General features: G+C 46.5%; 1 protein-coding gene across 1 annotated transcript in view; it reads left to right on the top strand.

Annotated features, from left to right (window-relative positions):
* Positions 1-24,496, top strand: part of ANO2 (anoctamin 2) — a 247,533-nt gene that overhangs the window by 188,719 nt on the left and 34,318 nt on the right. Inside the window, exons 14-16 of the mRNA XM_027543394.1 lie at positions 1,952-2,009; positions 2,163-2,263; positions 14,703-14,848. Coding sequence (XP_027399195.1) covers positions 1,952-2,009; positions 2,163-2,263; positions 14,703-14,848 — 305 coding nt within the window. The remainder of the gene's footprint in view (positions 1-1,951; positions 2,010-2,162; positions 2,264-14,702; positions 14,849-24,496) is intronic.

The following is a 24,496-nucleotide window of genomic DNA, read 5'->3' as shown; positions in this document are numbered from 1 at the left end:
TATTTTAATAGTTAGTGGGAAGATGCTGTGTAATACAGGGAGCTTAGCTCAGTGCTCTGTGATGACCTAGAGGGGTGGGATGGGGGGTTGGGGGTAGGAGGAAGGCTCAAAAGGGAGGGGATATATGTATACATACAGCTGGTTCATGCTGTTGTACAGCAGAAACTAACACAACATTGTAAAGCAGTTATACTCCAATTTTAAAAATCTTAAAAAGAAAAAGAATTACCTCATTAGCGTAAACTTAGGTCTATTCCCAGGGGCCCACCAAGAATAATAAAGACACTCCTATCAGGAAATTCCAAGAATTTAGAGAGTCTTCCCAGGGACCAAGGACAACGACCAGTCATATTCTTTATTATATAATAATCCTGGGCATAAATCACTTCTGATAAGTATCATTTGTCGTCAGATCAGCTAGGAACCTCCAAGATTTCCCCTTAGGCATCAGCTAAGTCAGGAAGCTTCCTTAGAACTGAGAGCTCATCAAGCAGGCAGTGATAGCAAGACTGTCATCATGCACACTTTATAATTTCCTATAAATGTGTTTGTGGCCCAAACCACTACTCCTTCTCAGGACCTCTGCACTTGAGGCTCATGAAATTATAGTAGCAGAGAGGTTCTCCATGTTAATGATTATATACTTCTTTGGTGATTTATGTCTAGATTTAATATAAATAGAAACATGCATACATATGATATTCCAGGAAAAAAAATCGTAGGGCTCTGACCCTTAGATAAACTTGTAGTGTACTGAGAGAGTCTTGGCAACAGCACACTGCAGTCTGCAGTAAGTGCTGTAAGAAGAGGTGGAAAGAAAGTGTTAGGGGAACACTTAATTATGAACAGAGACAGAAAGACTGCACCAAGAGGGGAAGTCAAGCTGAGCCTCCAATAGATGAGCAAGATTTCGGGAGATGGGTGAGCGGATAACATTTCAAGAAAGTAGGATTCTTCTATTGGCCTGTCTGGTTCCATGGTTGGCTGGTACCTCTCCACCTCCCTGCTCAATCTTCTTATTCCCTAATATTAAACCCTTAGATCTTAGAAGAGGAATGAGACAGGCTTCTTCCATTCCTTTTAGCATTTTCAGTAAGAAGTCTGAATTTTTCGTTTCTGGTCCCAAGAATCTCCACTTGCAGTTTTAGTCCATCTTGGCCTTTATTTCCTGGGAAATCAGAATCCCTTGTGGAGGAATTGCAGTCAGAACTCAATTCTTTTTTTTAAAAAATACATTTTATTTTGTATTGGAGTATAGCTGATTAATGAGCAATGTTGTGACAGTTTCAGGTGAACAGCGAAGGGACTCAGCCATATGTATGCATGTATCCATTCTCCCCCAAACTCCCCTCCCCTCCAGACTGCCACATAGCATTGAGCAGAGTTCCCTGTGCTATACAATATGTTCCTGTTGATTATCCATTTAAACTATAGCAGTTTGTACATGTCCATCCCAATGGATAGTTATAGAAATCAGTTGACGGAGGAAGTTGCAGGACAGTACACTTAAAGACAAAGAGGGCATGGCAGCCCACTTGGCTGGGAAATCCCAGGAACAGAGGAACCTGGTGGACCGTGGTCCACAGGGTCACAGAGAGTTGGACACGACTGAAGCAACTTAGCACACATGTACCTGCTAAGACAAGCCGAACTTTGTTGTGTTTAGGCTCTGAAATGATCTCTCTCTCACACACACACACACACACACATGACTGCCTCAACTCCACACCACACCTGGCCTCAACTCCTCTGCCCTGGGATGTGACCAAGTCAAAGGTGGGTGATTGATAGCTGATAACCGGTGTGAACTCCTTCCCAGAGGAGTAGCATCGCCCTGGCCAGTTCTTTCTAGGAGGACATTGGGCAGTGACTGGTCCACTGGGGAGACACACCCTCGGGCAGCCCGGACTTCCTTTCTTTTCCTAACTCTTCCCACACTTCTCCCTTCCAGGTTTGTCGGTAGACCCGGAAGCTACGTTTATGTGTTTGATGGTTACCGCATGGAAGAGGCAAGTATAGCTGCTGGTTTTTCCTGCCTGGCTGGTGGCTCGTAGGTGCCCCTCCTGCCCCGGCCCCACCCATGCTTATATCTGCACTGCAGCTTGGCTTAGCTCATGCCCTTGCCTGTCTGATATCCCTTCTGGCATCTTCTCATCCTGCAGTGCGCCCCCGGGGGCTGCCTCATGGAGCTGTGCATCCAACTCAGCATCATCATGTTGGGGAAGCAGTTGATCCAGAACAACATCTTTGAGATCGGAGTCCCGTGAGTAAAGAGCTCTGCTCACCCCTCTCCTGGCTGCCAGGGCCGAGCCTGGCAGAGTCAGACTTCCAGAAAGATCTCAGGGCCTCTGCTCTTCTAAGATAGGGTGGCTGTTCACTCCTCTGTCCGTGCATGCTCGGTCACTCTGTTGTGTCCAACTTCTTTACAACCCCATAGACTGTAGCCCCACCAGTCTCCTCTGTCCATGGGATTTCCCAGGCAAGAATACTGGAGTTGGTTGCCATTTTTCACTCCAGGGGATCTTCATGACCCAAGGTTAGAACCCATGTCTCTTGCGTCTCCTGCATTGGCGGGTGGATTCTTTACCACTGAGTTACCTAGGAAGCACTCCTCTGTCCGTTCTCCAGTAGCTTCCCCATGACGTAGTACCCCTCCTGCATTTTTTGTTTGCCAATCTGATTTGGGATGTTAGAGCCTCAGCAGGATTAAGCCCTTGCTTCCCTGATGACTCAGTGGTAAAGAATCTGCCTGCAATGCAGGAGATGTGGATTCAATCCCTGGGTTGGGAAGATCCCCTGGAGAAGGAAACCCATTCCCGTATTCTTGCCTGGAGAATCCCATGGACAGAGGAGCCTAACTGGCTACGGTCCATGGGATTGTAAAGAGTCGAACGTGACTGAGCAACTAAACAACAACAATTAGTACTCATAACAGTAAATGACAGAGCTGAGAGTCAGATATCTCTGACTTCAAAGTGCATCATGCTTTCAATGCTGTGTCCTCCCAGTGAGCAAGTAAAAGAGCCTTTCAGTATGGTAGATGGTACTTCCCTGGTGGTCCAGTGATTAAGACTCCATGCTTCCACTGCAGGAGGCTCAGGTTCAATCCCTGGTTGGGGAACTGAGTTCCCCCAAATTAAAAAGAACTATAGTAGATGGGTGAATATGAAAGATTGAACCCCAATGTAATCATTTAGAAAAATCTCTAAGGAACTGTAGCACACATGGTCTTCAGAGGGGAAGGATGCATAGCTGGTGAAACACAGGCTGGATTTTCCTGTGGATTCTCTCCCTTCCCCTCCCACATGGTTTTATACAGATGTCATACAAGTCCTTCTTTCGTTAGGTTTTGCATTGAGATAGTCATGAAAATAAACACAGACACACAGCCACTGGACCCAAAAGTGGATGCAACAGGTGAAGATCTACCTTCAGGCAGAGAAAATGTGGCTCTCTCTGCCTTTTGTTTTTATGGCTTTTTATTTTATTTTATTTTATTTTTTTTTGGTGTAAACAAATCTGTTTCAGGGGATATTTTCAGCTAGCCTGGCATCAGAGAGCCAGGGAATGACAGAGAAAATTGGGGTAACTCTTATAGGCTGAGCCAATCCTGTTTAGAAGGACTGGACAGACAGTTTGTACCAGACTTGGAGTTCTTTGCAAACCTGCAAGGTTCCATCCATTCTGGGATGCGTTTGCCAGACAGTCCCCTTAAGGTTAAGTGAAGATGCTGCCACTTGCTCTGTCTCCCTCTCGGAGATTTACTCTGCGTGTTATTTGAATGGTTCTGAGAAGTCCTGCAGTAAAGAAACTGGTTTAATCCCTTTCTTTCCAGCTATATTTGTTCATGTCATTGAGCTGGGGTCTCAGTGGCAGACCTTGGAGTCCACTCTGACTAGTGTAAGCAGCAAAGGAATTTGAGAACAATATGAACAGAATAAGATTTGAGGGATAGAGAGCCAGGCTCTGTGCTACAGGATCAGGAGCAACACTGTCCACACTGCAGGAGGGCTTGCAGGGAATGCTACTGCCTCCATCTCTCAGCTCAGATGGCTCAGAGTGAAAAATGAGAATTGGATATCACAGAGCTAAACCCACAAAAACTGCAGTCTGAGCCTTCCCAGCTGTCTTCATCAGCTTGAGTTGCTGTAACAAAATCACACTGACTGGGTGGCTTAGTGCAGACATTTATTTCTCAGAGCCCTGGAGGCCACGAAGTTCAAGATTAAGGTGCTGCAAGTTTGGTTCTGATGAGGACTGCCATCCCATGTAAGCTCATGTGACCCATTCTCTGTATATATATGGAGAGAAAGAGAGCTCTGGCACCTTCTTCTTATAATATAAGGGCACTAATCCCAAAATGGGACCCCACCCTCATGGCCTAATCTAAACCGAGTAAGTGAAAGTGTTAGTTGCTGTTAGTTAGTCCTATCTGTCTCTTTGTGATCCCATGGACTGCAGTCCACCAGGCTCCTCTGTCCATGGGATTCTCCAGACAAGAATACTGGAGTAACCATTCCATTCTCCAGGGGATCTTCCCGACCCAGGGATCGAACCCAGGTCTCCTGCATTGCAGGTAGACGCTTTAACCTCTGAGCCACCAGGGAAGCTCCATCTAAACGGAATGAACTCTCAGAGGCCCCACCTCCTAATACCATCACATTGCCAGTTAGGACTTCACGATATGGATTTTGGAGGGGACACAGTCAGTCTGTAACACAAGCCTCTTGGTTTAACCTATACACAAAATGTTTGAGACTTCCCTGGTGGTCCAGTGGCTAGGACTCCATGCTCCCAATGCAGGGGGTCTGGGTTTGATCCCTGGTCAGGGAACTAGATCCTGCCTGCTGCAACTAAAGCCCAGCACAGCCAAATAAATGTTTTAAAAAGAAGATCTACGGTCTTAAAAAAAAAAAAAGATTTGTATGCAATATATATGCAATGGTCCTTGCCTTCTCAAAGATGAGTGTTTTTAGTTTGGGAGGCAGAATAGACTGTGTGTGACTGCATGTTCTCTGTGTGGTTTGACTCTGTCAGAATTCAGACAAGTGAAGGCCAGGCATTTCAGAGCCGTCAAGGAAGACTTCATAAGCAGGCAACTGTGTCTGTGTCTTGAAAGAAGGCTGTCACTGTCACATGTAACCAGTTGGTCTGCCATTTAAAGAAACAGTTTCCCCTGGGTGTGGATATCTTCTCTAAACAAACAACATACAGATTTATCAGAACACTTCCTAACTCGCGTGTGGCTTAAAGAAGAAGTTGTGGTGGTCCCATGATGGGACCTGGGGCATGCCAGGGTCATGGCAGGAGCCCAGAACCTCTCTCAGTCTGCTTAAGGGTCGCTGAGCCCTAGGTTCCTTGAGCTGATTGGGACAATTAGCAAATATATATGTTCCAACTCCTTTCTCCATGAAAAGCAACCCTGGTCACTGCTCCTATAGGAGCAGCGACTGCCTGAAAGGTTCCCAGAGGAAGCTATTCTTTGGTCTTTCTCAGAAACACAGAGAGCTAAAATTATAACAGAGAAAACCAAAGTTATCTGGAAAGAAAATGCTTTTTAATCAGAATCCTGCATATTCGCTCAGAACACTGCCGTCCCAGTGCTCAGAATGGGTCTCACCATCACCCACCATCAGTCTGGCTGTTTTTCTGTCCCCACACTGGGACAGCCTCAGGGAGCACTTGGGCAGGTGATCTTTCTTGGAGGAGATGGAGGAGAACATTGACCGGCATCTCTGTCTGCTTCAGCCAGCCTCCGGTCCTCAGTCAGGAAATCATCAGTCTTGAGAAGCTCAGCCCTCTGAAATGATGCCTGGGTCTCAGCTTTCTGACTGCCAGTCATTCCGTGATAGTCATCAAGTAACGCCGGTGGGACACGTGGTGCCTGTGCTCTAGGAGCTTAGCATCTCAGAGAGAACACATTTGTTATGGACCAACATCCAGGACACAGGCAGACTGGAAAAAGATGTGCCCCTTTGAAGCTGTGAGACCACCCGTCCACCACGGCTACCCTCCAAACATCTGGGGGAAACACCTGTCTTTCCAGTACATGGGATGGCATTAGATACAGCTTGCGGGTGTGAGATGCCCGTTTTTTCTTTCCCGGGCATCTGTTCTACCACTTAGCCCATCCACGCTGCATCCGGAAGTCCTTTTAGAGTGTAAGAGACGAAAGAAATCAGCCATGTGTTGGATGTTCCCCAACCATCAATTCCATCAGCTCCATGACAGATGAAACCTACACACGGCTGTTTTCCTTGCAGACTAAATTTTCTTCCTTATGCTTGATGTGTGTTTAATATGCCACCCTTTAATTGGTGGTATTTGCGTAGTAATTCATAGAGCTGTGAGCTAGTCACTTCCTATGTCTCACTGTCCTCATCTCTTGATGAAAAGGATTTAACAATTCATAATGTAATATATATTTAGTATGTAATAATGTAATAATCTCTAAGGTATTGTCATTTCAGCTCTAGCATTCTATGAACCTCTCCTCTAGTCAATGAAACTGGTCACTGCTGATTCCAAGACAAGTCACTTGTATTTCAGAAGGACTTTTTTCCTCATTTTGGTTCTTAGTCTGTTGCTGTTCAGTCCCTAAGTTGTGTCTGACTGTTTGTGACCCCATGGACTGCAGCACGCCAGGCTCCTCATCCTTCACTATCTCCCAGAGTTGCTCAGATTCATGTCTATTGAGTCAGTGATGCTATCTAATCATCTCTAGTATGTTAATGGACACATATAGCCTAATCACTTTTCACTTTTATGCGTTGGAGAAGGAAATGGCAATCCACTCCAATGTTCTTGCCTGGAGAATCCCAGGGGTGGAGGAGCCTGGAAGACTGCCGTCTATGGGGTCACACAGAGTCGGACACGACTGAGGTGACTTAGCAGCAGCAGCAGCAGCAGCATAGCCTAATCAGGTAGCTGAATTCAGGGATGTAGAGCAAAATTTCTTCCACCAAGCCTTACAGTCTATTATCTTCACAGTGAAAGTAAAAGTAGCTCAGTTGCGTCCGACTCTGTAACCCCAAGGACTGTAGTCCATGGAATTCTCCAGGCCAGAATACTGGAGTGGGTAGCCTTTCCCTTCTCCAGGGGATCTTCTCAACCCAGGGATTGAATGCAGGTCCCCTGCATCGTAGGCGGATTCTTTACCAGCTGAGCCACAAGGGAAGCAAAGTTCTCAGTAATTCTACAGATTGTGATTTGAATTTGTTCACCTGCAATCACCGTGATTTTGGTTAATAGGTCTTCCACGCTCCACCCAGAGCCCACTCTCAGTGGATTAGACTCATCCAACCCAAAGTTCATGCACCTGGCAGTATCCTTATATATGACAAAGTTGAGAAACATAAGGTAAAGCAAGAAAAAAAATGGGGGTCTTTAATAGGCAAAAGAGAAATGACAGCTGAGCCTGATGGTGAGGAAGGAATATTATAAATTATAAAAACTGGATCTAATGGCCTTTAATTCTTTGATGGAGGCAGTGCATCTCTGTAGGATAGAGATTTTTGTCAACAGATCTGGTTTTAAATCTAGGCATTACAAAATACTCACTGTAAAACCTTGGGGACGTTATTCTAGAAAGATACATGGTTATGTAAAAATACATCTTGCTTATACACTCGGCTTTCTAGAAAAGAGAAAACATGGGCAACTGAGAAAGGAAGAGCCATTCTTGGGCGTTACAGGCAGCCAAGGTGTTCCCAAGTGTCATTGGCTTTTGTGTTTACAAGTCATGCTGTCTGAGTGTTTCAAGTCCAGGGAAGAGACCTTGTCAGGACTCAGGATGACTTTTTTCTCTTCTGTTCTGGGACCAAAGACTTGTGGCTCATGGTGGCTCTTTAGGTACCTTCAGATACCTGCATCCAATTTTTGTTTTTCCTTCACGGAGATTAATATTAATCTTAGAGGCCAGACTTGATTTTTAAAAAACAAAAGCAAGTCTGAGGAGTTAAGTAGGTGATCATACTGAATAAGAATATTTGGTAAAAAATATGATTATACATGTAAGATTGATCATCTTTTACATTCATTGTCTACTTCTGAAAGCAATTTTCTAGATTTGTCCAAAGAAAATTTTAAAATGTTAAAGACTATTGAACTGACCTTTGTTAGTAAGCCAGGTACTTGGCTCTAACTTATCTATCTCTCTGAGAATGCAGTGTTCTCCTTAGATTCCCTGTGTGTGCATGCGTGCATGCTTGTGTATTGTAAAAAGCACTACCACTACAATTCTGGTGGCTTCTCAAGTCGACCAGCCCAGCAGGCTTCTTTATTAGATTGTTTCCCAATCTTTAGTCACTGTCAGCAACTTCTAAATTGTTTTCCATTATTTACCTAGACACAAAGAGTGGAACATGACTGAGTGACTTTCACTCACATTTACCTAAACAGCTATTTGCATATTAATTTTCTCTAAACCAATTCACTTTTTAAGTCCATCTCATTTCTGAAAATGGAAAACTAACCCTATCAGTCACCCTGAATAGCAAATAGCAGTAGAAAGAAATACAATAAAAACGATCCATTATTAATCATTGATCTTAGTGTAAGATCTGCATTCTCTTTATTGAAAAGGAAGTCATGCAAGTGCCGTGGAGCTATTAACGGCATACCAGGGGTGGACTGGGGTTTTCTCCAGGCATGCAATCAGAGGGATGGGTTGAGAGCAGTAAAGGGAATAATTCTCCCAGGTCCTCTAAGGAGATGTAAGACCAAGTCTAGTGAAAGTGAAAGTGAAGTCGCTCAGTCGTGTCCGACTTTTCGTGACCCCATGGACTGTAGCCTACCAGGCTCTTCAGTCCATGGAATTTTCCAGGCAAGAGTACTGGAGTGGGTTGCCATTTCCTTTTCCAGGGGATCTTCCCAACCCAGGGATCAAACCCGGGTCTCCTGCATTGCAGTCAGACGCTTTACCATCTGAGCCACCAGTGAAGCCCAAGACCAAGTCTAGAGACCTTCCAAAAACATGCCATGAACTGCAAGTGGAGCTTGTCCTTTGCTTGGGAGACATTGGCTTAGAGTAATGTTCTCGCCTCTTCACCCCATGGATCTCCCCAAGGCTGGCACAGATACCAGGTGTGTCCATGAATACTGTACACCTGCCCTTTGGGATCTCAGATAAGCATCTTTAGCTTCCAGATTTCTCCCTTGTTACCCCTAAATTTTCTAGGGGCCCCAGTCAGGGCCCCCATGGAAGGCCAGCTCTGTCTAGGCACCATCCAAACAGAAGCGTGTCCCTGGAGGTGTAAAAATGAAGTGCTTTCAGTGAAGGCAGCCAAATTGGGGGCAACTCTGTAACCAGTGAGGACATGATGAGGAATGAAACCGAAGCTGTGTGGTCTGGCCAGTCAGCCCCAGGCTGCCTGGGCCTGACGTTGTGACGTGCTTTCCAGAGGGGAGGCAGGTGGTTTTCAACACAACGGGACTCAGAATAATGCTCATTGGCAGCTCCTTCTGGCATGACTTCAGATATGGCTGGCGGCAGGGCAGGATCCAATCCTGTGCTACTTATTTTCTGAGTCCCTTGATGGGGGCTGTCCTCATCTCCCTCACCACACTCACACACCCCCACACACACCCACACATACCACCCACCTGTGTTTGTGCAAAATGGACTTTAGATCCCGAAACACACCACAGTACATCCCAGCTTCACTATAATTTTATCTTGAACTCATCTCCAGTATCCCATGAAGCAAATAGAAAATGGCTTTTATCATTCATGGAGATGAATGTGTATGTGTGTGTGTGTGTGTGTGTGTATGAAAGAGAGGGAGAGAGAAAAAAGGGGTAAACGCTGTTTTTCTCAGGTGTCAGATTCTTTCCCAAGTAACGTCTGGGATGGACAGAGCAGATGGATTAATAGGTCCACTGTCAAAATGTCTCCTGGTCCCTATTCTTTCTAGAAGCACCAGATCACATCCCCAAACAGCTGCAACATACCCCTGGACACAGCCAGGAAGATTTTGTAAACTTTCTTCTTTTTTTGATAAATGTGATGTCTTATATTTCAGGACATAAAACAGTCTCTCTTTAAAGTGATCACAGGAGAGGGAGGTGTGTGTTCCCCTCAGTACAGTGGAATCTGGCCGTGAATCAGAGGTTTAAGGAACAAATTTGAATCCTGTCCCATGTCAAGAAGAGGAATACACAACTCAGAGGTTGATGTGTTTCTCTTCTTGTGCCCCATCCCAGGCTCAGTTCTGCCTTCTTTCACGAGGCTTGAGGTCTGTGGAGCCAGGGGCATTGGAAGCCTGCCCGGGGCCCGGATTCCTCTGGTTGGGGGTGAGGGAAGAAGGCAAAGTGTGACCGAAGGTCACCGTGGTCTCAGGGTGAGCCTGTAGGGCACACACAGGAGGAAGGCTCAGGGTTCTGGACACAGTTTCTGAAACTTGTCATTAACAAGGGACAGAGAAAGAGCAGATGAAAAGGAGACAAGGGTAACATCAAAGGAGTTATTTTAACAAGGGAGTGCATCGTACGGTCGGAATCACCATCTGAGGCTTTCCACACAGCCCATCTGTGTATGATACAATGTGCAGGATTCCTGGTAAATCCTGCACTGGAGGGACTTCCTTTATTCATATTTTTATGGGGACTGGGATCTCCTGGAGGGAGGCTCCTGGGAAGGAGAGGGTTCGTAAGAACTTTATGCGCTTTGGGACCTGCCCACAGCGCAGCGCACGGCTGACCACCCTGTCTTTCTTCCATCTGCCCTCCACGTTGGCCGTGGGGTCTCATGGTTGAGCATCTGTTCCCGTGACTCCTCTTTCCTTCTGTTTTTTCTCCTTGGAAGGTTCCTTCCCCTCCACTCCACCCACAGACATGTTTATTGTGAGGGTTTCTATTGTTCTGTCTGTGATGGTTCTTGGGTCTCTAGCTCTAACTTCTATCTGTTTGCAGAGCTCCAGGCCACATATTGGATAAGGACATGGCAACCCACTCCAGTATTTTTGCCTGGGAAATCCCATGGACAGAGGAGCCTGGCGGGCTATTGCCCATGGGGCTGCAAAGAGTTAGACACGACTGAGCAACTAAACAAGAACAAGACCACATATAGCAAGGCTTACCAGGCATCCCTACTTCACTGTCTCATGAGACCCTCCGTCTCAACACGTCCTCCCCCTCTTCTCTTGTGTCCCCCAGCTTAGCCAGCTCTGCAACAAGCCACACACCTGGTTGAGGACTCCGGAGGTCACCCTTGGTCCCTCTTTCCTTCCCAACTGCAGTTCCCCACTTGCTTAACCCCACCTCTGAAGCATGTTGCCATCTCTCTGCTTCCCTTTGTGTCCATGGCAACCGTCCTAGCCTCTGTGACCCTGATCTGTCACTGGCACCCCAGCATCCAGGTGGCTTAAAAGGCCATCTTCATGAGCTTGGGCTACTTCTCAAGACATCTTCCATCACTTTCTGTCTCTTACTCTACATTCAAAACATCTTGAATTCCTTTTAGTCCTGCAATGAGCCATGCTCACACTGTCTGTGGCTGTTGCACAGATAATTCTCTGTGTCTAGAACACACACCTTTCCCCATCACAGCACTCTCTCTCTCCTGCTGCTTTGCTCATCTTTTGTCATTTGATTCGTTTATATATTTCTTCCCCAGGAAAAACTTGCAGATTGGGTTGACCATCGTCTCCTAAATCTTACCCTTTCTAATACTCATTACACAGGACGAGTGATGTTTGTTTAAGTGTCCACTGTTCCAGCTGAATTACCTCATTAAACACATCAAATGCCTTTCAGTTCAGTTCAGTTCAGTTGCTCAGTCGTGTCTGATTCTTTGCGACCTCATGAACTGCAGCACGCCAGGCCTCCCTGTCCGTCACCAACTCTTGGAGTCCACCCAAACCCATGTCCATTGTGTCGGTGATGCCATCCAACTGTCTCATCCTCTGTCATCCCCTTCTCCTCCTGCCCTCAATCTTTCCCAGCATCAGGGTCTTTTCAAATGAGTCAGCTCTCCGCATCAGGTGGCCAAAGTATTGGAGTTTCAGATTCAGCATCAGTCCTTCCAATGAACACCCTGGACTGATCTCCTTTAGGAAGGACTGGTTGGATCTCCTTGCAGTCCAAGGGACTCTCAAGAGTCTTCTCAACACCACAGTTCAAAAGCATCAATTCTTTGGTGCTCAGCCTTCTTCATAGTCCAACTCTCACATCCATACATGACCACTGGAAAAACCATAGCCTTGACTAGATGGACCTTTGTTGGCAAAATAATGTCTCTGCTTTTTAATATGCTATCTAGGTTGGTCATAACTTTCCTTCCAAGGAGCGAGCATCTTTTAATTTCATGGCTGAAATCACCATATGCAGTGATTTTGGAGCCCAGAAAAATAAAGTCAGCCACTGTTTCCACTGTTTCCCCATCGATTTGCCATAAAGTGATGGGACTGGATGCCATGGTCTTAGTTTTTTGAATGTTGAGCTTTAAGCCAACTTTTTCACTCTCCTCTTTCACTTTCATCAAGAGGTTCTTTAGTTCTTCACTTTCTGCCATAAGGGTGGTGTCTTAAAGAAAATATTTATTTATTTGACTGATCAAGTCTTAGTTGCAGCATGTGGGATCTTTCATTGCAGCTCACGGACTCTCTAATTGTGGTGTGTGGGGTCAGCAGTTGCAGCAAGAGAACTTAGCTGTCCTGCAGCATGTAAGGTCTTAGATCCCTGGATAGGGATCAAACCCACATCCCCTGCATTGCACTGGACCACCTCAGGGAACTCCCCATCAAATATCTTTCATTTCTTATGTAGTTTTGGTTTTGTTCTATCATTTTTTAAACCAAAATATAAGTGATTTACAATATTACGTTAGATTCAGGTATACAGCAAAGTGATTCAGCTGTGTGTAGTAGTATAGTAGCAGTTCAGAACTGAATAGGGATCTATGCATGTGTTTAATTTCCCATGATTAATTCTAACCATTCATTATTCTTTACTAAAGTTTGGGTAGAGTCTCTGGTTACTGGTACTTGGAGGGAAAGTCTCAGTTTGAGTTCTGGTCCTGGACCTTCCCTTCCTCCTTCCCTCTCTCCCTCTCTTCTTTTCTTTCCTTTTTTCATCTCTCTCTTCTTTATGTTTTTTTTTTTTTTCCTTCATCCTTTCCCTCTGTCCTGAATCACAGTCAGGGTCTCAGCTAGTTCCTAAATTCATGCTGTTTGACTTCAGGATCTTTAGGCTTCCTTTTGGCTTCTCTTAATTTTTTGTGGTCACAGAATTGTTGCTTGCTATCTTATTATGAAATATTTTATCTAATTATTGCATCTATGGATCTCAACCATTCTTTACATCCTCCTGTGATGAAGAGGAGGAGGAGGACAGTGATAGATATATTTATGGAGCTCTTGGCATATAACAAGCCTTAAATTAAGCGTATTACATAGATTTTCTACTTTGACCCAATGGGCTAGTTAATATTTATTTCTCATCTTAAAGGTAAGAAAACTAAAGCTTATGGAGTCTTACTTCATACCAACCCCAAGAGGCTGGGACATTATTATCTTGTTATTATTTTAGACCAAAAACATCCTGAATGAAGTTGACTTATCTACTTGGGCTGCTACTGGGTGGCTTAAACAGCAGGAGTGTGTTTTCTCACACTTCTGGGGGCTTGATAGTTCAAGATAAAGACTGGCCATGTTTGGTTTCTAGTGAGGGCTTCTTCCTGGCTTTCAGATCACTGTGTCCTCACTGTAACCTCATATAGTGGAGAGAGATTAAAATTTTAGTTGTATTTATTTATTTGGCTGTGCTGGGTCTTTTCTTAGTTGCAGCACATGGGATCTTTAGATGCAGCATACGAGCTCTTAGTTGGGGTTGTGAGATCTAGTTCCCTGACCAGGGATTGAACCTGCATTGGGAGCACTGAGTCTTAGCCACTGGACCACCAGGGAAGTCCCTCTCTTCCTTTTCTTGCAAGGCAAACAACCCTCTAGGTGAGGACCCACCTTTATGACCCCATTGAGCTTTAATGACTTCCTAAAAGCCCTGTCTTGATATACAGTCACACTGGGACTTACAGCTTCACACATATGAATTGGGGGATGGGGAATGGGTACAGCTTACCCCGTGGTCATGGTTAGACAATGTTTAGCTTGGCTTTAATGGACATAATTGAAAGCAGGAGGAGAAGGGGATGACAGAGGATGAGATGGTTGGATGGCATCACTGACTCGATGGACATGAGTTTGAGCAAGCTCCAGGAGTTGGTGATGGACAGGGAAGCCTGGAGTGCTGCCATCCATGGGGTCACAAAACATCAGATGTGACTAAGTGAACTGACAGAATGGACATATGCTATTTATATTATTAAGACCTGAAAATGTTTGAGCTGGTAAGAGAGCATCATTTCTAGTATTCTCTAAACACTCCCTGTTCCCCATGAAGAGAGTGGGTAGTCCACCCATTAGACAATAGGACTGTCTAAGCATCTGACAGGTAGGGCCACTTCTCTGTTGCTTATCCAACAGCAGAAAGAATTCCTTTTTGGATTTGAAGAAACGTGATCCTTTGTGGGGGATCCTTTTATTATCCTAACAGAGGACCACCTCAGATTGTCTCCTTGTTATTCCTCTCTCTTGTCCTTAGATCAGAGTGGCTTCTATATCAAGACAGTCATTTTTCTCTTTTCTGTCTGCAGAATGCACCCTCTCCTCTAGAGGCTTCTGGTGACTGGTCCCTTTCTTTTCCAGGAAGCTAAAGAAGCTATTTCGGAAGCTGAAAGATGAGACAGAGCCTGAAGAAGCTGACTCTGCCCATTCAAAGCATCCAGAGCAGTGGGACCTAGACTACAGCTTGGAACCGTACACTGGACTGACGCCAGAGTATATGGAAATGAGTAAGATCCTATGGACTTTCCTTCTGCTGGAGGTGGGTTCAGATAAGGGGTCTAGGGTGGAGGGGAGGATTAGGAAAATCCCTGGGGCAGTGTCTACTCCTTCGAAGGCTTCATGGCTACCTGATGTCGCCTTCAGGGCCACGTGGAAGCTAAGGAGGAAGAGGCATAAGGAGCCTTGAGTTGAAGCACCTCATCACCCATTTGATACTCACATGGAGCCCTCTTCTCTTTGCATCTCCTCTCCTCATCTATCAAATGAGAAGCTTTGTCTCTAGGTTTCTTTCCATGGTTTCCATCATGAGAGGCAATTGAGAAGTCTGAAATTTAAGAATGGACTTTCCATTAAGGAAGAATAAAGTAGTCCCCTGACATTTGGGACAAGGAATATCCATCTTGACAAGGAGAATAGAGGAGAGTCCCTCCCTCTGATCAGGCAGGGCTCGAAACATGTGAGATTTTCTCTAAAAGTGGTGAGGATGTTTTGGGTAGGCAGTCAGAGGAGTATTTCTAATTAGAATCTTTGATTGCCCTTGGATGAGCCTTGAGAGCGGGAGTGTGTGTAGCACAGGCTGGTAGACACGGTCATCTCAGATGTGGTTGGGGAGCCATGCGTTCTCCATCTTGAGCAGTGTCCCAGCTTGGACCAGCTGCCTTCAGATGCTTGGCCACTTGTGAATAATCCTGATCTCTCACTGGGGTGGATATTTGAGAAGCCTGTTTCCAAGACTTGGAACGAATGAATTAAAAACAGAGGACCAAGAGGGCAGATGTACCATCTAAATATTGACTCAATCTAGAGTGTGTGGAGAAGCTTCAACGAGATCCCACGACAGAATCACTCAGTACTTTCTATCAATAGACCCTCATTGTGTTTGCATAATGGTTCCAGCCTCCTTTGGTTAATCCCTTCTCACAGGGGGCCACTCATGCCTCTGTGTATCAGGTACCTCACTTGTTATTTCTAATTGATATTTATCCTGTCTCTTCATAGTGTGTATGTGTGTGTGTTTGTGTGTGTGTGTGCATGCGCACATGCGTGTGTGTTAAGGGTACAGCAGTGGACAAGGTCTAGATCATATGGCTAACAACATTCTGTTCTAGCCCTGGGGTGTCTAAAAAGATATGTTAGCTGCTGAGTCGTGTCCAATTCTTTGTGACCCCATGGACTGCAGCCCACCAGGCTCCTCTGTTCATGGGATTCTTCAGGCTAGAATACTGGAGTGGGTTGCCATTTCCTTCTCCTGGGGATCTTCCCCACCCAGGGATTGAACGTGGGTCTCCTGTATTGCATTCTTTACCATCTGAGCCACCAGGGAAGCCCAGGGTCTCTTAAAATTCCAGGCAAATCCTGAGCTTTGTCATCTAAATAAACTTGCCAAAGAAGATCTAAATAAACTTGCCAAAGAAGAAACAGTCATTAGGCCTGCCTCAGGAGCAATAGACACAGAAAACATCAAGACCCAGTTTGTGTAAACACGTGGCCCCCTGCTGCTTTTCACGTCTCACCAAGTTCTACCTCTCATCCCTCTCCAACATTGAATCAGGCATTAACACAGACACAACCATTTGGATTTCAGATGTCCTTCTGTGTCTGCCATCCTATCAGGAAGAAATTGTTGCCAGATTGGGGGAGAGGCTTGTTCCTTACTCCAGAACCTCTGTAGCTCTGTCTTTCAAACTCCACTTTCCAACTCAAGTCCCTCCCCTACCACCCAATTATTTGTGTAGGTGTTTACATAACTGTCTGCCTATCTCTCCAGAGCTGACTATTTCAAAGCTCCCTCTCTTGAGTGATTAAGAGCAGAGAGCCTTGAGCCATACTCCCTGGGTTCAAATCCTGGCTCTGTCACCAGTTAGCTGGACAGCTTTGGGCAAATGGCTAACCCTAACCTTGAGCCTGACCCCGACCCTGACCCTCACTCTAATTCTGACCCTGACCCCAACTTCACCGGATAGTTGTCGTGAAACACTTATAAGGCACACGAGGGGAGGAACTGTGGTGCTGGAGAAGACTCCTGAAGGTCCCTTGGACAGCAAAAAGATCAAACCAGTCAATCCTAAAGGAAATCAACCCTGAATACTCATTGGAAAGACTAATGCTGAAGCTGAAGCTCTAATACTTTGGCCATCTGATGTGAAGAGCTGACTCACTGGAAAAGACCCTGATACTAGAAAAGATTGAAGGCAAAAGGAGAAGGGGGCAAGAGGGGATGAGATGGTTGGATGGCATTGTCGACTCTATGGACCTGAGTTTGAGCAAACTCCAGGAGATGATGAAGGACAGGGAAGCCTGACATGCTGCAGTCCATGGGGTTGCAGAAAATCAGACATGACTGAGTGACTGAACAACAGCAGAGTGAGAGACAAGTCTGGAGACCAGGACAGTCTCTCCAACAATCCAGGTTGATACTGATTCAGCCTTGAGTGGGGGAGGAAGCCTGGACCACACAGGGGCTTTCTATGCTGAGTTCCACAGAAACTCACAGAACTCTTGAGGCCATTTTTCTAAGCTATTAGCTGTTTTAGAGACATGATTATTTTATTATAAGTGAAAGGACAGTGTTTCTGACTTAGACGTCCTTCATTCCTAGTATCTCTGGGTTATCCTCTTCACCCTTTACGTGACTGTTTGCCCCCAGTATGATCACAGATGAGGTACAGGATAAACTTTACCCATTGATGACTTCATCTAGCCGTGTAGGCTACATGTGGTTGGAGGATGTTCTGGGGCTCAGTCCTAAGCGTGCTGTGGCTGGTTACATGGCTTAATGCTTTCAAGTCAGCCAGGCCCTATTTCCTCATTTGAGAAGTAGCTTTGATGAAAATATCACCTACTTTGTAGGATGCTTCTGAAAACTAGGAGATGAATCTGGAGTAGTTAAAATCAGTACTTGCTAAACTTCCCTGGTGGCCCAGTGGCTAAGACTTTGCACTGCCAATGCATGGGGTGTGGGTTCGACTCCTAGTTGGGGAATTAAGATCCCTGCATGCCATGTGGCATGGCCAAGCAAATATAAAACGAAACAGTCCACCATCTCGCTATGCTTTCAATGAATATCAGCCACCATTGTTAGTCAAGAGTCCAGTTTCTTTCTCTTGAATCTAGAAATTGACTAAAAACCATCTGGAGGCCCTGAATGCAGTGAGCCCTGGAGGTTTTCTCCATCCCATCAGCGCAGGATCAGGTGTTGATTTAAAGACTGAGGGTACAAGATTCCAAGGCAAATCTAAGAATCACACTGGAAACCTGAGATATAAGCATTCTAAGATACTTGTCCTTCCAAAGAACATGGAGGCCTTAGGGCTTTGCTTGTCAAGTCTGGCATCTCACATGGGCTCATTTTTGGCGTTTGTTGATCTCAAACACACAAACTTTTGTTCCTCTAGTCATCCAAAAAATAATCGCTATTGTCTTCCTGACTTAGGAATTCAGTTATCCCCCGGTGCAGCCTCCTCTAGTGTCTTAAGTGCAGCCCAGGCTTTGAGGCCCTCAGGCTATTCATGTGGGTGACGAGCCGCATTTCTTCTTGTCATTGACATTGCCATTACCAGAGATCTCATTTTTCTTATTTGCGAGCTTATGATGCTGTCAAATCAAAAAGGAGGTGCACGAGTGACTGCATATTTTGGAGGAAGTGCCAGATCCTTATTTTGAAAGACCAAGAGCTGTCAGTCTCCCTTGCTCTCTAGATACGGACACAGAGTCATGTAAGAATTACCCAGCTGATTGAAACAAACTGGACACCTTCCCTCCCTCCACCACCAAGAGACTCGGGCATCCACGCCTTGAAGCTGCATCCAAGTTATCTCATGAAATGGCAGATGGGAACTTCAGGGTGCAGGAGGCACTTGGATTGGTGTAGGCCATGACTTCTCCATGACTCCTTTCTGACTTTGCCTCATCTCTAGCTGGCAAGAGGGCTGCTTAGGATGATCCAGAACTTTTTTTTTTTTTTTTTTAATCCATGGCTCCGTATCTCACTGACTTTGCCTGTTGACTGAAAAATAAAATTGCACCACCCAGGTGGTGCTAGTGGTAAAGAACCCACCTGCCAATGCAGGAGACATAAGAGATACGAGTTCAATCCCTGGGTTGGAAAGATTCCCTGGAGGAGGGCATGGCAACCCACTCCAGTATTCTTGCCTGGAGAATCCCATGGACAGAGGAGCCTGGCGGGCTACGGTCCATGGGGTTGCAAAGAGTTGGACACGACTTAAGTGACTGTGCAAGCACATGCAAAAGTTGAGAATTATGTTTTATTTGGCAGACATGCTAAGGACTTAAGCCTAGGAGACAGCCTCTCAGATAGATGAGAAAGACTATTCCAAAGAGGTAAGGGAGGAGCCAGAATACATGTTTTCCTAAAAAAACAAAAAGGTAGTTATAACATCAAAAGATTACTGTTAATTAAAGAACAACCAGACATCTCAGATTAATGAATTTAGCACTTTTCTATGTCTGGGAAAGAAATCTATGACAAACCTAGGCAGTATATTAAAAAGTAGAGACATCACTTTGCCAACAAAGGTCTGTATAGTCCATGCTATGGTTTTTCCGGTAGTCATGTATGGATGTGAGAGTTGGACCATAAAGAAGGCTGAGTGCCGAAGAATTGATGTGCTGGGAAAGACTGGGGAAGACTCTTGAGAGTCCCTTGGACTGCAAGGATATCAAGCCAGTCAATCCTAAAGGAAATCAACCCTGAATATTCATTGGAAGGACTGATGCTGAAGCTAAAACTCCAATACTTTGGCTACCTGATTTGAAGAGCCAATTCATTGGAAAAGACTCTGATGCTGGAAAAGACTGAAGGCAGAAAGTGAAGAGGGCAACAGAGGAGATGGTTAGATAGCATCACCAACACAGTGGACATGAATTTGAGCCAACTCTGGGAGATAGTGGAAGACAAAGGAGCCTGGCATGCTGCAGTCCATGAGGTGGCAAAGAGTTGGACACAACTTAGTGACTGAACAATAAAAACAAAATGTCTGGGAAGATGCAAGAGTCTGGGGTCATTGAAATCATCTCTTTGATAACACTTTAGCTACCATCCTGAATCCTTCAGGCTGCATAGTCAGGGTGGCTGCAGTGGCAGATGGCTTGATGGCCCTAACATCTTTTGTTGGCTGACTGGCAGGTGAATTTCTTGGTTCACAGTCTCTACTAAGAATTTTGGATTGCCTTGTAAGTCCTCAACCTTTCCTCTTTGAACAATAGCAGGTACATGCTAATTGCTTTATTTTCTACTAATTCTTCCCCTTTCCCTTCTCAGCTTTTAAAAAAGTTATTGATTTTAATTGGAAGATAATTACTTTACAATATTGTGATGGTTTTTGCCATACATCAACATGAATCAGCCATAGGCTTACATGTCTCCCCCTTCTCAGCTTTTAAAATAGCTTTTTAAAAACACAGTGTATGGAGAGAATGGCATAGAAACATATACCCTATCATGTGTAACATAAATAGCCAGTGGCAATTTGCTGTGTGATTCAGGGAACTCAAACTGGGGCTCTGTAATAACTTAGAGGGATGGGAAAGGGTGGGAGGTGGGAGGGAGGTTCAGGAGGGAGGGGACATAGGTAAACCTATGGCTGATTCATGCTGATGTTTGGCAGAAATCAACATAATATTGTAGAGCAATCATCCTTCAATTAAAAATAAATTAATTCTAAAATAAAAATGAAAAAAAAAGTGATCCAGATTGTATTATCTTTTCTACCTAGAATCCTTCAACATTAGTGACTAACTCCCTTTCAGATAAAGTTCAGATGCCCTGGTGCAGCATCCAAGGGTATCCACATGTGTTCATCCGGTGGGTCTAAAGCGGCACGTGCTAGCCTCTCTGCCACAGCAGGTACTTGCTGAGCTGTTCAGGCTCAAATGCATCTCCTAGAGGCATTGCTCAGCTCTCCAATCCTCATTTCCTCCCTTCTCCTATGCCTGCTTTGGCATAGGAGGAAATGGGAGCACTCTAAGGGATGGACAGTGAGTCCTTGTCCTCTCTTGTGGCAACCTCAGCCCAGTTCCTGGAACACAGGAAGGATTCTATAAACTCCTTCTGGAATGAATGACCCTCTGACTCTTTCCTTCCACAGCAGAGAGACAGAGGCCTCCCTGCTCTTTATCCTGTGGTATTTAGACTGGCCTCCCTTTTCACAGTGGGGATACACACAGATACACACACACACACACACACACACACACACACACACACACACACGGGCTTCCCTGGTGACTTAGTGGTAAAGAATTCACCCGCCGATGCAGGAGTCACAGGAGACACAGGTTTGATTCCTGGATTGGGAAGATCCCCTGGCAGAGGGCATGGCAACCCACTCCAGTATTCCTGCCTGGAAAATTCTGAGGGGAGAAGAGCCTGACCGGCTACAGTGCATGGGGGTGTAAAAAGTCAGATAGGACTGAAGCGACTTAGCATGCACGCACTTGAGGCCAGAAAGAGACTGTATCCAGGGGAATCACTTCTGAGCTCTTCTGCTGGGAGACTTGGTCCTGAGACTGTTCTGGGTTCTCTCACCACTCTCCAGGCATCTCTGTGCAGTCGTACCTGCTCTGTCTCTGCACCTCCCCTCTGGTGGAGCTGGTCATTGTCTGTAGCATCTCTGGAGGCTGCTCCCTCCATTCGATTCAGCCTCCTGGCCCCCAAACATGGTGCTTCCCCAGCTACACCCTCAGCACCGTCTCTCAAAAAGGCCAGCATCTCCCTGCCGCCCTCTGGATTCTTTCTAAGGTCGGGTCGGTCTTATCATCCATTGTTCAAACACCTCCAGGTCTCCTACATCCTGAGCAAGGCCTCAAGGAGACATCTTTTCACTGTATTCACCCTTAGATTCTTGTCCACACTCTTGGCGTGACCACGATGAACACTGACGTCTCCCCACCCTCAGCCCACACATCACTCTTTTTATGCCTGACTGTATGTGCTGTCCTTGCCCTGGAATTCCCTGTGCCTTCTTGCTGCCATGGCCAGCCAACACGAGTTCCATGTCACCTCCTCCTAGAAAGGTCCCTGCCCTCCCACCCGCCCCCCACCACCCAACACAGTATTTTAACTCCCCTTCCCCACAGTTTCAGACAAGCTGCCTCCTAAGACAGCCGTGGCTGTTGATAATTAATTTCAGGGCCTTGCATGGACTCTGAGAACCTACTAGATAAATCTGCAGAGGGGTGCTGAATACATTGAGGGTATCATCTATCTCGCTTTGCCTGATCAGGCTGTAACAATCTCACTTCTAGTAGTGCTGGCATCAACTCTCATTTATAATCAGGCTGGTAATCCAGCGAGTGGGTTATCAAGAGTGGTGGTTATCCTTCTTTCTCTTTCTTTGCCTCCTCCTCCTATAGTTCCCCCTCCCCTTCCCCTTCATGGCTGCCTTCTCCTCTCCCCCATGGGCTCCTTTCCAGGGAGCAAGTCAGGAAAGAGGAGAAGGCATAATGCGAACCCATCTATGCTGCTCACAGGTAGCAGCACTGCGAAAGAGCTTGGTGGGAGAGAAGATGCAAGTCTACATGTCATAACCTTGTTGAAGGCATTTGTTTCTGCCTTGTGCTTCCCTGGTGGCTCAGGTGGTAAAGAATCTGGCTTCAATGCGGGAGACAGGGACTTAGTCCCTGGGTCAGGAAGATCCCCTGGAGAAGGGAATGGCAACTTGCTCCAGTATTCTTGCCTGGAGAATTCCATGGATGGAGAAACCTGGCGGGCTACAGTCCATGGGGTTGCTAAGAGTCAGGCACGACTGAGCGACTAACAGCGACTCTATGACAGGACTCACACCATGATGTCCGCTTTCTCTGCACTCTGTCCCAAAGCCCTTTGCTCTTCAGATGGTCACTGTAGGGTAAGGGAGCAGCAGCTCTCCTTCCCACCTTCCCAGGGGTTTTGAGGGAAAATCTGGCTGCCTGCTTTCAGCAGGGTGACCTTGGACATGTCACAGCATCTTTCTGGGCCTTGTTTTCTCCTCGACATCAGAGGGATTAGACCAGATGAGTTTTCCCTTGCAGAGGTGCAACCCACTGGCCTGTGGTCCTAATCAGTTGTGTAATTTGTCATCAATAGCACCCTACTGGAGAAGGCAGTGGCACCCCACTCCAGTACTCTTGCCTGGAAAATTCCATGGGCGGAGGAGCCTGGTAGGCTGCAGTCCATGGGGTCGCTAAGAGTCGGACACGACTGAATGACTTCACTTTTCACTTTTCACTTTCATGCATTGGAGAAGGCAATGGCAACCCACTCCAGTGTTCTTGCCTGGAGAATCCCAGAGACGCGGGAGCCTGGTGGCTGCCATCTATGGGGTTGCACAGAGTCGGACATGACTGAAGTGACTTAGCAGCAGCAGCAGCACCCTACTATTAATATGTTTTTTTAAAACATAAGGTAAACAGGACCAGTGTCACCCTCGGCTTCTCATGCTTCTAGATTAGGTCTGAGTGAGAGAGGAGGGAGGTTTCTGCACAAAACCTCATTACCCCAGTGGAGCTGGGTGATGTGCAGAATAGTCTTTCATTGAATGTCATGATAAGTTAATTAAGACTTTCAAGCCAGGTCACTGCCAGGGTATCTTACCTGCGTGAGGTCACTCCATGGTCCTTTATCTGTACCAGGTAACCCTACCAGGGTCCCTTACTTGGGCCAGGTCACCTCCAGGGTCCCTTACCTGGACTAGATCATCCCCAGGGTCCCTTCCCTGGTCCAGGTCACCCCAGGGCCCCTTATCTGGACCAGTCATCCCAAGGTCCCTTCTAGTGCTGACATCCTAGTCCATCCAGACCAGTTGGACACTACATCTCAAAACCAAGAGGCCCAGAGAGTGCTCCAGGTGGCTTCAGGTCACCTTGAAGACCCATTAGTGACACTGAGGCTAGAGCCTGTCTCCAGACCATCCCACAGGAGAGTCCCATTAGGACCCGTGGCATCTGGTGCAGTGGGGGCGGCGGGCAGAGTGAGTTTCCCCTTTCCTTCCTGATGGGCTAGACCTCCCCAATCCCAGAAAGACCCTTGACTTGGGCTTTGAACAGAAACGAGAGCCGTGAAACCAAAGCTGCCCGCTGCTTCTGGCGCAGCCCGACACGGTGATCCCTGGCCCCGCTCTCAGCTGTCAGCTTCCTCCCCCAGTGATCCCTGGGACCACCCATGCCGACAGGAAGCGCGCTGAGCCCACTCGGGGCCTGCCGGTTGTAATGGCGAGGCAGGTCATCATCCAGGGAGGTTGCTGCCAGAGATGTATTATATTTGTATTTTTTTCTAAATGGAGCTGGAACTGTGGCCCAGCAGGCCTGGGGGAGGGGCCTCGAGGTGAAGGGGAAGCCGGGAGTCTGGGGGCGGCGGCACGGGATTGGTGGTGGGGATGGGCTGGCTCCAGACAAAGAGAAACCCGAGAGTGGGGGATTAGGCTGCAGAAACCTGCGAGGGGAGCAGCGGGCTTTCCAGGGAATCTCCAATATCAAACCCTTTTCCTGAAGAGCTTACTAGAAAGGACTTCAAGGTAAATCCCCCCTCCCCGGCTCAGAGCTGAGGTTAGAATGCTGGGGCCAGGAGCAGCCGTGACATTAATCATCAGCGTCCCCAACCCGTCCCCAACCCCAGGCGTGGGCTTCGAAGCTCCTTGGCCGCACACCCCTCCCAGCCC

This window comes from Bos indicus x Bos taurus, chromosome 5 (assembly GCF_003369695.1).
Source record: "Bos indicus x Bos taurus breed Angus x Brahman F1 hybrid chromosome 5, Bos_hybrid_MaternalHap_v2.0, whole genome shotgun sequence".
NCBI classification, from domain to species: Eukaryota; Metazoa; Chordata; class Mammalia; order Artiodactyla; family Bovidae; genus Bos; species Bos indicus x Bos taurus.
This window is presented reverse-complemented; position numbering and strand designations above follow the sequence as displayed.